The 18,605-nt window shown below is 44.6% G+C and overlaps 1 protein-coding gene across 2 annotated transcripts in view; it reads left to right on the top strand.

The window, feature by feature from the left end:
- The window catches only part of PPTC7 (protein phosphatase targeting COQ7), a 22,986-nt gene continuing 4,381 nt past the window's right edge, over nucleotides 1-18,605 (top strand). Inside the window, exons 1-7 of one of the 2 annotated variants that reach the window (XM_083514273.1) lie at nucleotides 1-326; nucleotides 622-870; nucleotides 1,904-2,132; nucleotides 11,781-11,960; nucleotides 14,597-14,795; nucleotides 16,250-16,373; nucleotides 18,357-18,486. In XM_083514273.1, coding sequence (XP_083370399.1) covers nucleotides 6-326; nucleotides 622-870; nucleotides 1,904-2,132; nucleotides 11,781-11,960; nucleotides 14,597-14,795; nucleotides 16,250-16,373; nucleotides 18,357-18,486 — 1,432 coding nt within the window. In that variant the 5' untranslated portion in view covers nucleotides 1-5. Of the gene's footprint in view, nucleotides 327-618; nucleotides 871-1,903; nucleotides 2,133-11,780; nucleotides 11,961-14,596; nucleotides 14,796-16,249; nucleotides 16,374-18,356; nucleotides 18,487-18,605 lie in introns of both variants that reach the window. The other variant, XM_083514272.1, reaches the window with a different exon arrangement.

Below are 18,605 nucleotides of genomic sequence, written 5' to 3'. Positions count from 1 at the left end.
TTTGCATGGCGGTACCTGGGAAGAGGCGTCACAATAGAAAACAAAGGAAACGAATAACGAAAAAGGGAAGGCCCCAGCAGGGGGAGAGTCTGTCTCCGAGGGGGGGGGGCTGCCACCCGGCCCTCTGCTGCTCAGCCCCCTTTTGCTTCTACAAGTCAGGGAGCGGGAAGGGAAACTACCTACAAAGAGCCGCACATGGTCTTGTAGGGCCAAGAACTACAATTCCCGGCAATGCCGCGCTCGCCCGGCGCCGGCCCAAGAGCAGCAGAACAACCGCCATGGGGGAGCGCGCTGCATGCCGGGAGTCGCAGTCCAGGCTCCGAACGGTAGGACGCCACAACGTCCGTCCCCCCTCCCTCCCGCGCAAGCGCACTTGCGCGCAGCTGACCTTCACGAGCGGCGAACAGAGAGAGGGGCGGGCTATGCAAATGAGGGCAAGCCGCGCAGCCAATCGCGGGGCTGGGCTGGCGCCGGAGGCCCGGATGTGAGGGAGCTCAGAGGGGTTTCCCCCCCTCCGCCCCGCCTCTCTTTCTCCTCGCCGGCGAAGAGGCGGGGCTGACCTCGCGCGTCTCCCTCCCTTTCCCCCTCCCTCCCTCCCTCCCTTTCTCTCTCCTTGAGGAGCCGCCGGCGGAACGCGGGCCCGAAGCACGCGACGGGGCGGAAGATGGCGGCTGGAGAGCCCGGCTGCCGGACGCGGGAGACACGCCGCCGGCTGTGAAGGGGGGAAAGGACGAGGAGGACGAGAAGGGCAAGGGGAGCCGGCGACGGAGGAAGGAGAAGAAGAAGGGAGGCCAAGAGCGGCTGTGGGCAGAGCCCAGCCCCCGACCTCAGGGGCCGCCTCGCGCCCAGGCGCCTCAGCCCCAGCCTGAGGTGGGGGTTCAGGGCCCTCCCGGGAGGGGAGGCCGGCGCTTCTTTCTGTCATTTTTTGGGCGCAGCTGAGAGGCGCCTCCTGAAGAGAAAGAGGGGCTGGGAACGGGGGTCGTCGCTCTGAGGGGCGCCGGGCACCCCCCTCCCTCAGGGGGGCCTCGTGGAAGAGGAGCCCCCTCCGTCGTCGGAAGGGAAGCACTTAACTGAGGAGAAATTGGCGGGAGTCGAAGCCGTCTCTTTTCGGGGGGGGCTGAGCGCCCCCACCTCAGAGCCCCATTCTGGGCTGCGAACCCTCGCTCTGAAGAGGGGCTCCTTTCAGTGGGGGGCTGACTCCCCCCGTTTTTTATTGTCTATCTGAAGCGAGCCTCGTGGGGAGGAGGAGGAGGAGGGGCAGGGGGTGGGGTCCTTGACCCGTGGCCTTCAGGCTAGGGCCTTATTCCGAGGAGGAGCTGGAACTCCCTCCGGTGAACTTTGACGCACTTGGAGGGCCTTGGGAAATGTGCACCAGGGGGAGAAGGGGTCCCGTTTAGGAGGAACGCAGGTCACGGGGAGCTAAGCGTGCTCACAGGAAGGAAAAACCTGCCTCAGCCTAGAGCCGTCTTGAAACCTAAGGCTTTTATCTCTCATTTGGGTGGGAAGGATATATAATGTAGTTAAGTATAGAGGCCCCTTCTAGAGAGAGGCAGAGAGAGAGAGACCTAAGAGCCGAGTTTTCTTTTTGGAGAGGGTGGGTAAAAGTGGTGGATAAGGAAGTCTCCAGGAGACTGAATATAGGTATAGTATATCTATATCAATATCTATACACACACACACACACATATATATATATATACACACACACACACACACACACACGAAAAGGAAAGGGCTCTATTTCAAGGTTGAAATAACCTTTTGTTAGAGAAGAGTTCAAACAAGGGCCCCCCCACTTTAGGAGGGGTCCCCACTGGGAACCCTGGGTCTTGGGGTGGCCCTAGTTCAGAGCGGACTACGTTGGCTCCGGTGGCACATCTGCCTACGGTTTCCCTCGTTGCAGGCGGTCGGCTGCTGGGCTCCCCACACCATGTTCTCAGTCCTCTCCTATGGCAGACTGGTAGCCCGGGCAGTCCTAGGTGGCCTTTCTCAAACAGACTCTCGAGATTACAGCCTGGTGACTGCCAGCTGTGGCTTTGGCAAGGACTTCCGCAAGGGCATCTTGAAGAAAGGCATGTGCTACGGGGATGACGCTTGCTTTGTGGCCCGGCACCGATCTGCAGATGTTCTAGGTGAGTGATGTCTTAGGCTGGTCTTTGTGTTCGTCTGACTTGCCTGTCTTCCTCCTCATGTTTGAATGTTCTAAAATAGCACCCCTAGGTAGTATTTGAAAAGGCCTTATAATTGCATATCTGCAGGCTGCTGTCTGAGAGCAAAGTGTGCCAGGGAGACAGTGAAGTCGATTCCGTGATTGTGGGGGATTCCTGTGTGGGTTGGTGTGTTGCTTTGCTCATCAGGACCTGTCCCTAATAGCTCCCCTGCAGTTCCAAGGTGGCTGCCACGTTTTTTAAAAAAGCATTTTAGGTTTCCCCATCTTTTTAAATAGCTTGAACTTAAACTCTTAAGGTGTCCCCCCCCCCTTCTAACCCTGCAAATGAAACAAGCTGTTGGGAGCAACCACTTCCTGCCTTTAGCGCACCTTGTGTCCTTGTCAGGTGAAAAGCAAAGTGACATTGAAAGCGGTTTCAGATGTCAAGCTTCACTCCCCACACCTACTTTCTTGTGGTTTCAGAGCTCCCTGCAGATCTTCAGTGCAGTGCAGCTGTGCTGTGTCAGATGTCACAGGAGCAAAGGGGGGAAACATCCTGAGTGCAGGCCCTTTGTGGGGCATGTGGCTTCTCAAATGCCCTTTTGCTTGCTGAGCAGCAGCAACATGAATGTAGATTGCTAAACACTCCTTGGTGTATGGTTTATTTAGAGTTGAAGATTGCTCTTGTATCTAAACATATTATGTTAGTGAAACTTGGTGTTGCCATGGTAGCTTCATGTCTGTTGTAATGAGTGATTTTTAAAAAAAAAAATGTTAGCTGGCTTTGAAACAATGTTTTGAATAGTACATTTAAAAGAATCTTGTCAGATGCCCGTGCTGTAGTTCTGGATATGGAGGACAAAGAAAAATATTTCAACCTTGGTCATGCAGCGCAGTTCATCTTTGTTCTTAGGCCATAACCCACAATGCAGTTTGGCTGTTCAAGTATCTTATCTAGCATATGATCCATGTTGAAGGGAAGGTCAGAAGAGTTCTTCCTTTCTGTCAATAGAATTTCTTGCACTATTAATGGAAAGGGAGTGGGTGATGGATTTCTATCAAATGAAAGACTGACTGGAGTCTCCTTGGTTCTGCATTGCTCTTTAGTAGTATAGCTGGGCATTTTTTCCTCTGGCCCTTATTTTGGTTGGATTACAGTGAATTATATGGCAGGGTTTGATGATGTTATGTCATTATGTTGCAGTAGTCCTATGTAAGCAGCCTTGTAGTGTCACTGAAGTGATGCAGGGATTAAATCCTTTTTATTTTCATTTTTAAATACTTTGTTTCCTGTACTTTATTACCGTTACAGCAAGCAGATTTTATTTTATGTATTACATTTATATCCCACTTTTCCTCCAAAGAGTTCAGTGTGTCATATGTTGTTCTCTCCATTGTAATTTTTTCCTAATTCTTCAGAAAGTGATTTTTGTGGCTTAGTATTCTTTGGATGACTGTTCTAACAACCCCCCTCTTAATTTTGATTTAGGTGTTTATGCCCTCTTCAGTGAGTTAAGACTGACTCCTAAAGCAGCTTACAGTTGAAATCCACCACACATTTTTGTGTGTGTTTGTGTTTTTGTGTGCACTCTCAGTGCGCTCTCTTCTGGCCCAGGTTCCAGGCTCTTTCCTGGAGAAGGAGCTATAGGTGAACTCAGGCTTGCTGGTGACAAAGATTAACCTCTTGCTGTCATTTTTCTATTGGTTCCTTAGCCCAATCCACAGTGGATGAAATAAAATTCTCTTTTTGTTCTTAGTTCTCCATTTAAATTTTTTTTTAAAAAAGATACTTTTATTAGGCTATATAATTGGATATTTTGCCCTTCTTTCCCTGCATGTTTGGTAACCATGTTAGCTTTTCTCTGCTTGGTGTCCTGTGCTCTGCCTGCATCTTTTGTTCTAAATTTCAAATGTCTTCAGACACTTATGCAGCTTAACTGTTCTGGATTATCATAATTTATTTTATACAACCTATAAAATAAAATGCAGAAGAGCTTGGCACAATTAGATTTTTTTATATAAATAACGGTGTAGAATGTCTTTAGCCAAAGAATGAGTTTTAAATGTGTTTCACTTTTCATTCAGTCCAGATTAGCTTTATATATTACTCATTCGCGGATATAAGCATGCCAAGAAGATCTCTGCCTTCAGTTTTGAGAGTCTTTGTGGGCTGGGTGTGGGTGTGGAGTAGCCACATGAGCTGCTCCCATCCAGTGGAAAAAAATTGCAAGAGCACTTGGAATCTGCCCAACTTCCAAGTCCCTGTTTGACCACAGTTAAAAAAAACACACCCCTACACATGGCCTTTTTCTGTTGTGCAATTACTAGATCTGAAGAGCAGCCCTGCTGAATCAGACCAAAGACCTGTCTCTTTCTGCTTACGATTCCCAGCAGTTGGTATTCAGAGACATACTGCATCTGATACTGGAGCTATTATGACCAATAGCCACATCCTTTGCAGCTCAGTGGTTACTGCTGCTGTCCTGTGCACTGTTGCAATCAAGGGGGCTTAATTCTAAGAAAGGCATTCATAGTACTGCACTGTGTCAGCTGTGAGCCAGGAAGCCCTCAGTTCAAAACTCACCTACTGTACTATCTTAGCAAGTGGATTAAGGCAAAATATTTGCCCAGCTTCAGGCACTCTCCTGCATTGTGGGAAAGGTAATAATGGCCTTTCTTGTAAAAGGGAAGAGGTTGTCAGCTCTTGACTGCTGAAATTCCTACATTAATAGAGAAGTTGTGAAGAAGGGCTTTGAACGCTTGCAATACGCTATCTTTATAAACGCTAATATGTTCTGGAGCTACATGGCTACTTCCTGCAGATACCAGTGCCTTGGCTGCCTGAAGTGAGAAGGTTTGGTGCCAGCTGTTGGTGATTGTACATGTTCTGGCCTATCACCTGTAACTGCTTTGCTAGCTTTCCTTTCATGGCAGTTATTGTACAAGATCCTCCATAGGAATTCAGGAGAGATCAGGGTCTGTGGTGATGAAAATTTTAACCCTGAAAGGCTTACGTAAAAAGAGCATGAAACGTGATTTTGTTGCAGAAGTTGAAGGATCCTCCTTATTCCTTTCCTTAGCACCTTGTTTGGCACATTAGTCGACAGCAGTTTACAATGAAGCAAAAGCCACACTGAGAATGTATCAAGCATGTTTACATATATGGGGATAATTTGGATTGTTTATTCTTCAATTAGATTGTCATAGATACTTCATAAGGAGTACATTGCTAGAGTGAGGAAAGGGCTTGGGAGATTGAAGCGAGGATCACAGGAAGCTTTCTGTAGATGCCTGTGCTTCCCAACTGTTTTCTGCAGCCACAAGGAAAATGTGTGGGTTTTTTAAAAAATAAAATACTGAAACTAGAGACTTGCAGTTTTGTCAGAACACCAGGTCCTGGGTTTCTGTGCAATTTGGCCAGAGTTAACAGTGTACAGACAGGCACACACTGCTTGGGTTTTCCTTTTTGGCTCTTACACTGTTGACAAATCCTAGGCTGGGCGTTTTATGAGAGATGGCATTCCAAACCTTTTAATCATTTTAATAAGCACCAAAACAGTACTGTTGAAAAGCAATAGATAAATATGAAATCAAAGACATTTCAAATATTTCTTGGAAGATCATGGAATCATAGAATTGTAGAGTTAGGATCATGTAGCCCAACCCCACACAATACAGGAATCTCAACTAGATCATACATGGCAGGTGGTCCGCCAACCTCTGCTTAAAAATCTCCAAGCGTAGGTCAGCAATAAAAGACACTGTTATTGAAGTTAACTCTTTATTCAAAGGATTCAAAACAGCACAGGCCTAGTGATCCCAGCAACTGACCACTAAGTCTTGCCCCAATAAGGCAGCTGTGAGGACTACAGGCCTCCATCTTCCCATCACTTTCTAAGGCTCCTTTTTTCCAGGGTCTTTCCCAAGCAGTTGCAAACTAGACACAACCAATCTCTGCCCTGCATGTTTCATTTCTCTGCATATTCTAGGAGATAAGGGGGAGGGTAGCTGGCTTCAGTGGGAGGGCCTGTTACCTCTTCTGCTTCCTCTTCCTCCTCCCAGTCTGCACCTTCTTCTCCCTCTGTCCACTCATTGTTGTCCCACCACCACTTCCCTGTCACTGAGCCTTCTTTCCCTGGGGATACCCTTTGGGTTTCTCCAGCCTGTACTTCCCGCCATTCCTCAGCATCCAGCCAGTCCGTGACACCAAGATGGAGTCCACCACCTCTTGTGGGAGTGTGTTCCCCTATCAAACTGCTCTTGCCATCAGAAAGGGCTTCCTGATGTTTGGACGGAATCTCCTTTCTCGTAACTACCCTCCGGAGCAGGGGGAAACAAGCTTGTTCTATCTTGCAGTCAAGTTTGCAGTCATAGCTACTCAGAAGTAAGCCCCATTAAACTAAATGGCGCTTACTCCCAAGTAACTGAGTATAGGACTGCAGGCTCAGGAGCATTCCAAGCTCCTGGCAGAGAGATAGCCACTGCTGCATCCACAGCCTTGCTCCTTGCAGTGGAAAGGCGGGGGTGGGGAAAATGCAGTTTTGCTGCATCAGCCCTCAAGGTGGCCTTTGCCATCTTGTGGATGGCAGGAGGGTCAGCTGATCCTGTCGGCCCAGCTGCACCCCCACAACATACTGTTTTGACTGTTGCTGGCAGGGATACTGCTAGCAGTAACTTCCACCCACCCACCTTTTAGGCTTGTGCATTGGGATGTTGCTCGCCAGCAGAGCTCCCCTGCCCCACCCAAAACAGGGATTGAAATTGTTCTGTCAGTCTCTCAGTATGAATGAGGCTGAGGTTCTTATTAGTTTCATCCCACCTCAAAGCATGTATCACTCTTAATTCTTCTTATAACTCAAATCTCCTCCTTGGAAAGACAGCTCCTCCAAAGCATAATCAAAACAACTCTGCTTAGTGGAAAAAAATATTCACCAGTGTAAGCCCAGTTTAGGCTGAAGGACAGTCTGTGAAAATGGTAAGTGATGAGCTAAGGGATTATTTTGTTGGCATAAAAAGAGACTTGCATCCAGGGATCTCATTTGAACCATGCTATTGCATAATTATTCTGCTCTGAGAATGCTGGATGGGTAGAAAGAAAGGCACACACAAGGAACTAATGCAGAATGTCCCAAGGTGGCCACTTCAGGAGGGAAGAATGCAGGCAGTGGGCATTTTGCAATATTACTTGCATTTTTAGTAAAAAATGCTTTTGGCATGGCCAGGTTTTCTAGTATCTTAAGATTTAACACTTACAAGCAAATGTCTTTAGTTGGTGTGGAGGGCAGCACACAGGTGTTTTGGTCTCTGATCACTGACAGGTGAAGGAATGCTTGTAACTGCCTGCTTATAACTGTTTTTGGCCAAAGGTGTGGTTTGTTATTGGCCAAAATAAAACTGCATCTTTTACAATAGTTTGTGCAAGTGGGAAAGTAAAACTTGGATCTGATCCTCTGGAGTTTGAATAAGTGGTTGTACCAGAAATGCCCTGCTTGCTGCCAGCACAGCATGCACCTGCCCTCCCCTATAGCCTACAAAGAAGTTCACTGCTACCTCATCAACTACCATTTGATTTTGTGCTTGCTTGCCTTGAGTATCTGTAAGTGATTCTGGGGACTGTCCTCCATATACCGTAGTTGGAAGAACTGTGTAACTGTACTGCTTAGCAATGCTGATGAGAGGATGTCTTTCTGCCCTCACCAAGGAAGCAGAGAATCAGAGTGGTTAAGAGTTATGGTAACAGAAACAAAGGTTAATTTAGTATGTTCAGTGATATACAAATAAACTAAATTTTGTAAACTGCTTTGAGGGATTTCTTTCTCTTTTTTACCATCAAATGGTGTATAGATTTTATGAAATAAATAGGGTTAACTTATCCAGCCATGTTCAGTCTTTAAATCCCATGCTTCAGATATTTGAGAATTTTTTTTATGGCCATGAGTTTCCATTAGTTTTTAATCAAACTAGTTTTTTAGTGCAAGAGGGGAAATATATTGATATGCCATACAGCCAGGGAATTTATACGGACACTGTTCCTGTGGAACTGTCCTTGGTTAGTTCTGATGAAATGATGCTACTGCTGGTGATTTCAACACAGTGACTAAAGCTAGGTCTGTTGCCCAATTACAGAAATCTTAGTTGATTAATGGACTGAATTTGCCTAAGTGTAAAATGAAGAGTTCTGACATAAGTCTGCTTTGTTTTTAGATGCACAGGCATAATCTTTGATAAGACATGTTTTTTCCTACATAAGAGAGAAGGAACTGGAATGCCTCTTTTAAGATGGAGTTTGCCCTCTGTAGGTTTTTTCCTCCCTCCAATATTTAACAGTTAACCATGAAGCAGGTCTTTAATTTTTAAATCAGGTGAATCATTTAGTTGATCAAAAGTGTTTTAAATTGATCTTTAACTGTAAATTAAACATTTTGGCCCTACACAACCCCCAAATCCCCTTTGATGCCCAGTTCTGAAAACAGGAACAGATGTAAGTCTCTTTTCTATGATATCCAAAGAGAACTTTATTGTATTAATTAATTAGTTACAATGCTTTTCATTGAATGTCCTCAATCCCAGAGAAGGAACCAAATTAATAAAAGGAAACAGGAGAAAAATATTATTATTAAAAATAATATACAAACATTACAAAATCATATAAACAAGACCAATAAACAACTGAACAATTTTATCATAAGGTAAACAAGCAAAATTACAGCAACATAACTTAATATTTCCAATGTAACAAAGTACAGGCCTCAGGGTTGACCTTGAACATGGGAAGTTATAGAAGACTTGAACAGTTGGGGAAGTAGGAGTTGCCTTTTTGTACATGCATGAAGGCACTTCTTTTACAGTGTGTTGTGGCTGAGTTGGTGATCTCTTAAGAGTGCAGGTTGGGATTCCTGGTCTCCCAGCTGACTGTCTCTGCAGAATACGCTGTTCAACACCTTCTGACTGTTGATCCTGAGAGTGACTTGCTGGGTTCCAGAACTGAGGAATCTGGGGGTGATGGAATTCTAGGGTGCTTGTCCAGACGTTGTGGGAAGACTGATCAAATGTTAAGCAGCATTTAGAGGAAGTGGAAGTTGATGAGGCAACCGCAAGGCATACACACAAGGTTGCTTAAATATGTTTTCTTTAGCTAATGTGCTGGCACGATTGCAGTCTCCAGAGGCTTATGCACAGGCACACTTTTAATTTACTTGTAGTTGTGTGCTTCTGCTTCTTGTATGCCTCGCTAGTCAGGTAAGGCACCAATCAGGTACCAAAAAGGCATCCCATTGTGTTTAAGCTGCAAGACCTGCAATGAACTTGCCCACCTTCTGTCAAATGACCCTTTCATACCTAATGTAGGCATGTAAGAAAATTCCTGATCCCCACCCCAAATCAATCAATCAGATGAGGACTGTGATTTTTTAAAACCACTGATGGAGAAATCAAATGGTTAATCTAATATTCACTTTTAACATATTGTTTAGAGCAGAGGTTCCCAAATGGTGGTCTGTGGACTCCAGGAGGCCATCATAACTGACCCAGGAAGTCTGTGGCACCATTCACATAAAAACTACCATAGAGATACCAACATTTTCAAAAGCAGAGGGGCCATGGCTTGTTTTTTAAAAAGAGGGTGTAGTATAGGCAACCCCTGATTTCTGTGGGGGTTGCGTTCCAGGTCATGTGTGCACAATGATGGAGCACATATAAGCCCGCCATTTCGCCCCCTTTTTCTACCACTTCCGGGTGTGCAGCAAAGTGCACACACGTGGTCGTGCATGGCTCCAAACAGTCATTGCCAATACTTTGCTAATTGGGAACCACTGGTTTAGAGGATTCGTGTGCATTTCCTAAAGAAGAAAGGAAGGGTGTTCTTTGGTATTCAGGGTTATGGTATCCAAGTTGTGCTTTGTACTACTTGTGGTGTTACAAGAGGGGGAGGGTCATAATGCTTCCCTTCTGGTGTTGCATTGTTTGGGTGTGTGTGTTTTAAAATATACAAATCCTTTAAAAATGGTTCTAAAAGGTTATGGACTATTTTGGGGAGAAATCTGATTAATGCTGATAGTCTGTTCAGAGTCTGGCGGTAACATGCCGACAGATTACATAGTTCATGCCAAGGTCAGCTGTAAACCCTCCATCTCCAGTTCAGCTGGCATCCTAAGTGAAGGACATTTTACAGATTAGCACATTTTTATTCATGTGTTTTCAATTCTAGGATAGAGGCTTGCAGCCTTGGGGAGCAGAGATAGCTCAGTAGGTAGAGCATGAGACTCTTAATCTCAGAGTCATAGGTTCATACCACACGTTGGGTAAAAAGATTGCTGCATTGCAGGGGGTTGGACTAGGTGACCCTCAGGGGCACCTCCAATCCTGCAATTCTGTGATTTTGTTTAGCAGATTTATCTTCCTTTGACTCACTCCCTGATAGTTGAGACAGTGACTCACACTGCATCCTGAATCATTTAACATGAGCTTCATGCATTCCATAAAATACCAAATGTTGACACTAGTAGGCTGAAGAGAGTTTCTGAACCAAATAAGTTGAATGTTATTAGAGATGCTCTGTGTGTGTGTAGAGGCTGTAGATACTCGGCAATACCCCTGAAAATATTTCTTACTCATATTTGACCATGGCAAAATTCTCAGGAGTTTGCTTTTGCTAAACGACTTTGCCTCTTATTACTTTACCCTTCAAGCCCTTCTGCAACTGCAGAACTGCTGCAGAAAGTTTTCGGCAAAGGGCCATTCTTGATTTTGATGCCTGATGGTGTTAGATAACAATGTTTGAGAGAAATGGGCTCCACACTATCCAACCATTCCGGGAGCCTATAGATGTACTAGCTTATCAGCTGACCACTTTCTCCTGGTAGATGTGTAGAAATGCACCATTCTGCTCTCCCTCGTATGTTCATGGTTACGTGGCTGTTTGATATCTCAAATAAAGTTAGCATCTCCTCAAGCTCAAAATCAGCTGAAGTTGAAATGCGCGTGTGAATTCATGACTAAAACTATCACTGCAGCAGCTCACAGTTAGCCTGTCTAACCCGTTCTTTTCCTTTTTGCTTACATTTTGGTGCTGAAACTGGTTAAGATGAGTTGAGGTGCTCATCTTCAAGAAATATAGGTGACCACCAGCTCATAATTGATTCTGTTCAGAGGTAATCATATCTATGCCCTGAGTTTCTTAATGCATCCAAAGGGGCACAATCACCTTTGGTTAAAACTGCCAGTATTACAGTTCCGTTATGCAAATCTAGGGTGCTTCTTCACATGAGAATGTGGGCCCATTTGGAGATGAAGAAACTACTCCTGAATAATACCAGAAAGGAAGTAAAGGTGACTGTCCTTGGTCCTGTTGACTTCTGCATAACTTCCCCCTCCCCTGTCTGTCTTAAGCTAGTTGCATAATAAGCCCTTATTTTGGGCTTTCAGCAATCAGAAGTGATTATATACCTCTGTGCTTTCTGCATGGCATATTGAATTAGGAAAGTGATTAGTTTAGAAAGTCTTCTTTAGAAATATTAGCAGATATGGAGAATATTTAATTAAACCTCACCAGCTTTGCATGTTTAATGTAAATTTCATCTTCATTAATGCTGAGGAATGTATTCATAATATGTGTATATATATTCTTTTTTAGGGGTTGCAGATGGTGTCGGAGGCTGGCGGGACTATGGTGTTGACCCTTCTCAGTTCTCAGGGACTCTCATGCGCACTTGTGAACGCTTGGTCAAGGAAGGACGGTTTATACCAAGCAATCCTGTGGGGATTCTCACCACGAGCTACTGTGAGCTGCTGCAGAACAAAGTACCTTTGCTTGGTAAGCATAAACGGTCTCTCCTCTTTCTCACATCAGTCCACTGGGGTTTATTCTTAGCCAGCCATACCTATAGTGCTGTCCAGTAATTAAGCTGGGAAGTTCTTCAGTTATCACCTCCTGACAGGAACTCCCCAGGAGTGGGAAACCAGTGACCCTCCAGATGTTACTGGACTACAGCTTCCATCAGCCCCAGCCAGCATATCAAATTCTCAGGGTTTATGAGAGTGGTAGTACAAGAACAAGTGGAGGGCATCACATTGGGTACCTCTGGCCGAGGCAAGCCGTCTTGTAAGACTCTCACGAATTGACACATGCCGTCTTCCAACAAATGCTTCCAAAATAAAAGGTGGCTTTTGGCCACAAAGGGGAAGCGACCCTGGTTTGGTACCACATTAAATAAGCAAGCAAACAAAAACACTTCGATGACATTCCTGCTCTTTCAGAACTGGTTGCTGATGCAGGCAGATATATGTTTATTTAGGAAAATAAACTGCAAACGCTTTCAGTTTGCTTCTCCTTTGAATCTGAGCCTTTCTTTTTGTACATCACTTGTACTTTGTTGCTCCTACCTTTTATTTTTGGTTGTCTAAAAGCAATATGGAGTTGCCATTATTGGTTTCAGATTTAACTTCCCCACTGGGAATACATTCCAGCTGGGTGTCAGTTTAGGAGAAGTCTAGTGGTGGGTATTTGCACTATGTGCTTTAACTTTAAACACCTGCTGAAATCTTTTCTATTTCTCCAGGCTTAAGGAGGCAATTAAGAATACATCTTTTCACAATGGTTAATTTATGTCTATTTTTAACTTTTCATGTTTTTATTCTATTTTATTTTCAGCTGCTTTGATATTATTTTTTGGGATTGCGGTCTATAAATATTTTTTTAAATGTATAAGTTAAAAAATGAAATTGCTGTTTAAATTTTACGTTCATGCCACTCTCTTGAACTCATGAAAGCAAGTGGGTCTCGCAACAGAACATTGCAGTGTGGAATGTGCCAGTTCACTGTTCCTGCCAGCCAATCCGCCAGGTCTTCCAGATAACCCAATGACCCCACTCTCCACTCTCACCCCCCAAGACACTGTGATCGCTGAGCACACCCAGTCCTCATTCAGCAGGTTTTTTTGGGGGGGGGGGGCTGTTGCCCCATAGGTAGTTTCTCCTAAAGATTATTAGGAAGATCCCTATAGCATGCTGACACCTCTTTCTTGTTCCTCAATAGTCCCATTTCACCCACAGCCCTGTGAGCACTTAAGGGGGTGAGTTTGGTGTTAGAGGGAGTGATGTTGGGGGTCTTGAAGGAGCAGGATTTTGCTGTGTTGAGAACCAGCCACGCTAATGGAAACGGACAACCTTTAGCACACTAAGTGCAAGTTACTTTTCGCACCGCACATGCTTCTCACCTGACCTCAGCTGCTCTGCCAAGAGGTCTCTGTAAGTATGTAAGCTATATTTAGCTAGCCTCTGCTGAGCTCAGGAAGAGTCATCCCTTTTTCATTACACACCTAAAGAACAGGCATTGGCTGCAGCATTTTCCCTTCAGTTCAGACGTTGCTGGAACTGCTTAAATGAGCTCCAGTTTCAACTTACATCATGACTAGTTTTGTGGAAAAGTCCTGACTTAACTGAATGTTGCCAAGGTGGCCTCGTGCTGTGAGTGCTTGTCCCATTCATCTTGACCTTTTCAGTTCACAAGAGCACATGAGCTCCATGTTTGGCACTTGAATTTCTAGTTGCAGTGCATTTCTGATCAGCTTGACTCCTTATCCAACACTTCTAGATTTTCTTCCTTCTTTTAACTGCTGTAAATTTCCCCCTTATCTTGAATGCTTTGTTAAGCATTCCTTGTTAGGAATGCCAATATAAGAGCCAATGTGTCAGTTGCTCACATGTATTCAATGGACCAGTGATGAGGTAGTAGAGTACATGTTTGCCTAGTGCTGCTAACTGCTGTCCAACCTTCTCAGCACTTCCTTGGGGGCTCTGTTGAAATGAATGCATGTTACATGTCTACCTCCACAAATCTTGGATGAAGAAAGTGCTTAGAGTGGGTAAGAATCCAAATAGCTGCTTATTAGGTTTCAGAATAATGGTGGCATTGCTTTTAGAGGTCTGATGTGCTACCTTTAAGAAGAGTTGTGTTGACTTACCAAGAGAACAGCACTGGAAGTCTGTTTCTGCTAATTAGAAATAGCTTCTCGCAGTAGTTGGATAAACAATAGAAATTCTGTTCAGCTCATTTCCATGTACAGTGGTGCCTCGCAAGACGAAATTAATTCGTTCTGCGAGTTTTCCCGCCTTGCGAATTTTTCGTCTTGCAAAGCACGGTCAAGTCGCAACTGCACCTCTTCAAGCGGTTTTAAGAAAAAGGAAACAAACTTGCAAGACGTTTTCATCTTGTGAAGCAAGCCCATAGGGAAATTCGTCTTGCGAAGCAACTCAAAAAACGAAAAACTCTTTCGTCTTGCGAGTTTTTCGTCTTGCGAGGCATTCGTCTTGCGAGGTGCCACTGTATTTTATCTCTTTCAAGTTCTTGCCCTTGCTGGACCAAACACTGCAGCCAGTGGACCCCACTTAAAGTAAAAGCAGCTGCATTTATATGTCGTTATCTAAAAAAATATTTAATTTTATTTCCAGGGAGCAGCACAGCTTGCATTGTAGTTCTGGATCGGACAAGTCATCGTTTACATACAGCAAACTTGGGGGACTCAGGCTTTTTGGTAGTCAGAGGTGGAGAGGTAGTACACCGATCTGATGAACAACAGCACTACTTCAACACTCCGTTCCAGCTGTCAATAGCACCACCTGAAGCTGAAGGGGTCGTCTTCAGTGACAGGTGAGATTTTTAAGTGTGAGTGGTCAGATCTAAATTCCCCAAAACGATTATGTTGGGTGCATCCCCAGTGAATTGTGAGGGGAAGCTGTGTTCATACCCCATGTCCCAGAATGTGTAACTCCCTTTTTCCAAACAAAGGAGAAGGATGGGAGATGGTCTTTTTCTGCTCAGGGGTTTTATGGTTGCCCTAAAGGGGCTTTTCTCTCACTAGCCTGGCTTCACTCATTACAGTGGTTATAAGAAGCAAAGGTGTTTCCTCCTTGCATGAGGCTGTGCAAGGGTTATGTATGGAGTATTCCTCATCTCTGATAGTTGCATGTTACAAAACTCCACTTTGCAAAACAGAGCTTTGGTATAAAGAGGGGTAGGGTGTGGTGTTAGGTTCTTTTTATGCCTCCAGATCCCTGCTTCAGTTTGACTTTCATGCGTGGCCACATTTGCCAGGGCCTCAAATGCCACATTTTAAAATTTCCCTCCTCCTGACTTGTTTGCCAAGGAATACTACTGTTTTATGTCTTGCCGTTGGAAATATTTTTTTGGCTACAAGAGTGAATTTGGCTTAAGAGGGAATCAAGCTGCTCTTCCAAGTTGAATTCCTGGAATGGGTGCTAAAAGTTTGTGGCTGCTCTGCACTTGCAGCAAGATTCGAATGGAGATGTGGAAAAAGCCTTGTCCTGCTGAGTGCATTCATTTGTGTCCAAAATAGCTCTGTGTTCGCCCAGCATGCAAATGCTGTCATGCTGTCCTGTTCATTTCGGGGACCTCCTTCTCACTCTTGGGATTTGGATTGGGAATCTGCTAATTTTGCATACTCTGGCAGTGAGGTAGCAAATGCTTGAAGAACAGAGAGGGAAGCATGTGACTGCAGCTTGTATTTCAGTACGGTTAAAAGCTTCCAGCCGTGTGCTGTGCCCAATCAAAATGAGCAAAACTCCCATTTGGCAGAACACCAAGGTCCACGATGGGAGTGTTGGAAAAGCACATTCTGTTCAATGGGAACGAGCAGCTTAAAAAGGGTACCTTAGCAAAGGAGTTGAAGCAAGATTACTCCCTTCCCACCAGCACTGCACAGCAAGTGCACAGGTCAAAGCAGGAGTCACTCAAAAATGCTAGTGTAGGGGAGAGATCATGGGATCTATCCCATGCTGCTCTGCTGTGTAAGGTTCCTTTTACCTCTTCAACCTGTCTGTCACGAGAGTCCCAGTCCGTTGTGTCTAATGAGCAGCTTGTTCAGCAGTGCAAATTCTTTGCTCGTGAAATGAAAGTTTGTGTAATAGTGATTTAAGAAAGCAAAGCCAGATAAATAGGGTTGCCCCACTAGTGCTTAAACATTATCACAGTAGCTATGTCAGGTAAGCTGAATGTAGTGTTCTCCCCATTTTACAGATTAAACTAAACTCTGACCTGGGAGCCATTCAAATATATGTAGCTATTTGTGATCATTGTTTTCACAGCCCAGATGCTGCGGACAGTACTACGTTTGATGTCCAGCTAGGAGACATCATTCTGACAGCCACCGATGGGCTTTTTGACAACATGCCTGACTACATGATCCTACAGGAGCTTAAGAAGCTAAAGGTAAGCAGTATGCACAGAGTTGGGTGAAATGCTTAAAAAGAGATGAGTTCATGTAACTATTTGGATATTATGTTAGTCTACTTGACCTAAAGTTGCTTCTGGGGCCCCTCCAAGATTAGAGGCCCTGAAGCTTAAGCTTCATTAGTTTTGTAGCATATCTGCCCCTGGCTACACCATTTATGTAGGAAATGAAACAGACTGGCTGTCTTTCTGATGATGGTGGAACTCTGATTATCAGAGTGCCCCTCCAATAAGCTGAATTTTGAATGCATGAGAGTTAAATACAATGTCCTGCACTTATGCGTGATCGTGTATATGCATGACACTGGGAAATAATTAAATCATTTAATTTAAACATGGAAATGGTGAGAGAGCAGGAGAGCCCTCGTGGCTCACGATGAGACCCTCCCTGGAGCCTTAAGAGGACGTCAGCGGGGGCAGAGGAAGCCTCGAAGAGAGGCGCAGCGGAACTGACACAGGGGAACTGACACAGCCACCACTTTCCCATAGGTCCTCCAGCCTCCTGCTGGCCCCAGAGCTTCAACTCCAGATATTTTGATCTGGATTGGGGAGAGAGTGGGGAAGAGAGATGGAGAGCAGGAAAAAATGGAAGCTATTTAGAAGGTGCTCCCCACTTTTTGCAATTTCAGTTAACCAGAAAGGATATGTTTCAGAAAGCTTGATTCCTGAAAATGTTTTAATATTGTAACTTCCCAGACACTCCCAAAATCTTCTAAAAGTAGTTGCTAAAAATGACTCATTTGAAATTGGAGTACAGCGGTACCTCAGGTTACAAACACCTCGGGTTACAAACTCTGCTAACTAGTAGTACCTCGGGTTACAAAATTTGCCCCAGGATGAGAATGGAAATCATGCACCGACGGTGCAGCGGCAGCAGGAAACTCCATTAGCAAAAGCGCACTTCAGGTTAAGAACGGTTTCAGGTTAAGAATGGACTTCTGGAACGCATTAAGTTTGTAACCTGAGGTACCACTGTAAAGGGGAAATCTCCTTAGTTGAGTTAGACTGATGAGGTAGAGGAGGCTTCTCCTTTTCAGCCACACTCTCCCAGCACCCCAAAGGGCCTGCTTGAACCCAGCCTGGTTTGAGTTCGGTTGTCTCCATTGGCCATGTCTGCTAAGGAAGACAGGCTATGCCAAATGGGTCTCCAAGGGAGGTTGTTTCTTTCTCTCCCTCCTTTCCCAAAATACAGTTCCATTTGTAGTGGCTTTCTTTGCTTATCTAAGTCCTCCGGTGCTTATAGGAAGGGTTAGGAATGCATTTGCCAGAGATAACATTCTGTTGCCCTTGTGGATGTGTGGGTTCATGTGGTATTGAGTGCCACCCACAGGCAACCTTAAATTTGGCTGCTGTACTATGCCCTACAGATAGGGTTCCCAGCATTAATCCCTATGGAGTCAGAACTGCAACTTCTGTTGAAATCGTCAGTGATGGCTTTCTCTTATTAAGCTCAGCATTTCAAAGGAATTAAGACTGAGGAAAGCAAATTTGGGAAGAAATTAATAATCAATCTTGAATTCTGCTGTTTGGTTTTGGTCCCGTCCCCCCCACAGTTTAGCTATTTCTTGGCGTTTGCCTATGCAGTAAGGAGTCAGATAAAAACTGAGTAAAAGTTAGATGAGTTGAAGCCAAGGGCAAGCTGTGATTTCCAGCCAGCCCAGATACCAGCACCCTCAAATACTGAAAGCAGAGGGCTTCAGATATGCTCTTTAAGTCAAGTGCAGCTTCCCAAAACTTGTGCTGCTGTGGAGAGTAGGAAGATGTATTTCCATACATGGCATATTTAAATATATTCGTCCTTAACTCAAAACAGATCCTTTTGGGTTAGCCACTGTTAATATGTAAGTTGGAATAAGGGAGTAAACAATATTATTCTATTACGTACACTTATTTGTGGCATATGAAATGTGTAACCTTGGTAAAAAAAATAACATTATTCTGTCTCTCCTGCAATTGATTCAGAATTCAAATTACGAAAGTATACAACAGACAGCAAGAAGTATTGCCGAACAAGCTCATGAACTGGCGTATGACCCAAATTACATGTCTCCCTTTGCACAGTTTGCTTGTGATAATGGATTGAATGTAAGAGGTAAGTTTTACCATTTTCTCGTGGGAAGCTTAACAGTGACTCTGCAGGCTAGCATTTGTTCTAAATTCTGAACTGGCAAGAAAACTTTGTACTAGAATGAGAGACTGGCTAGTAATTGG

Source organism: Podarcis liolepis (assembly GCF_965112155.1).
Source record: "Podarcis liolepis genome assembly, chromosome: 7".
NCBI lineage: Eukaryota > Metazoa > Chordata > Lepidosauria > Squamata > Lacertidae > Podarcis > Podarcis liolepis.
This window is presented reverse-complemented; position numbering and strand designations above follow the sequence as displayed.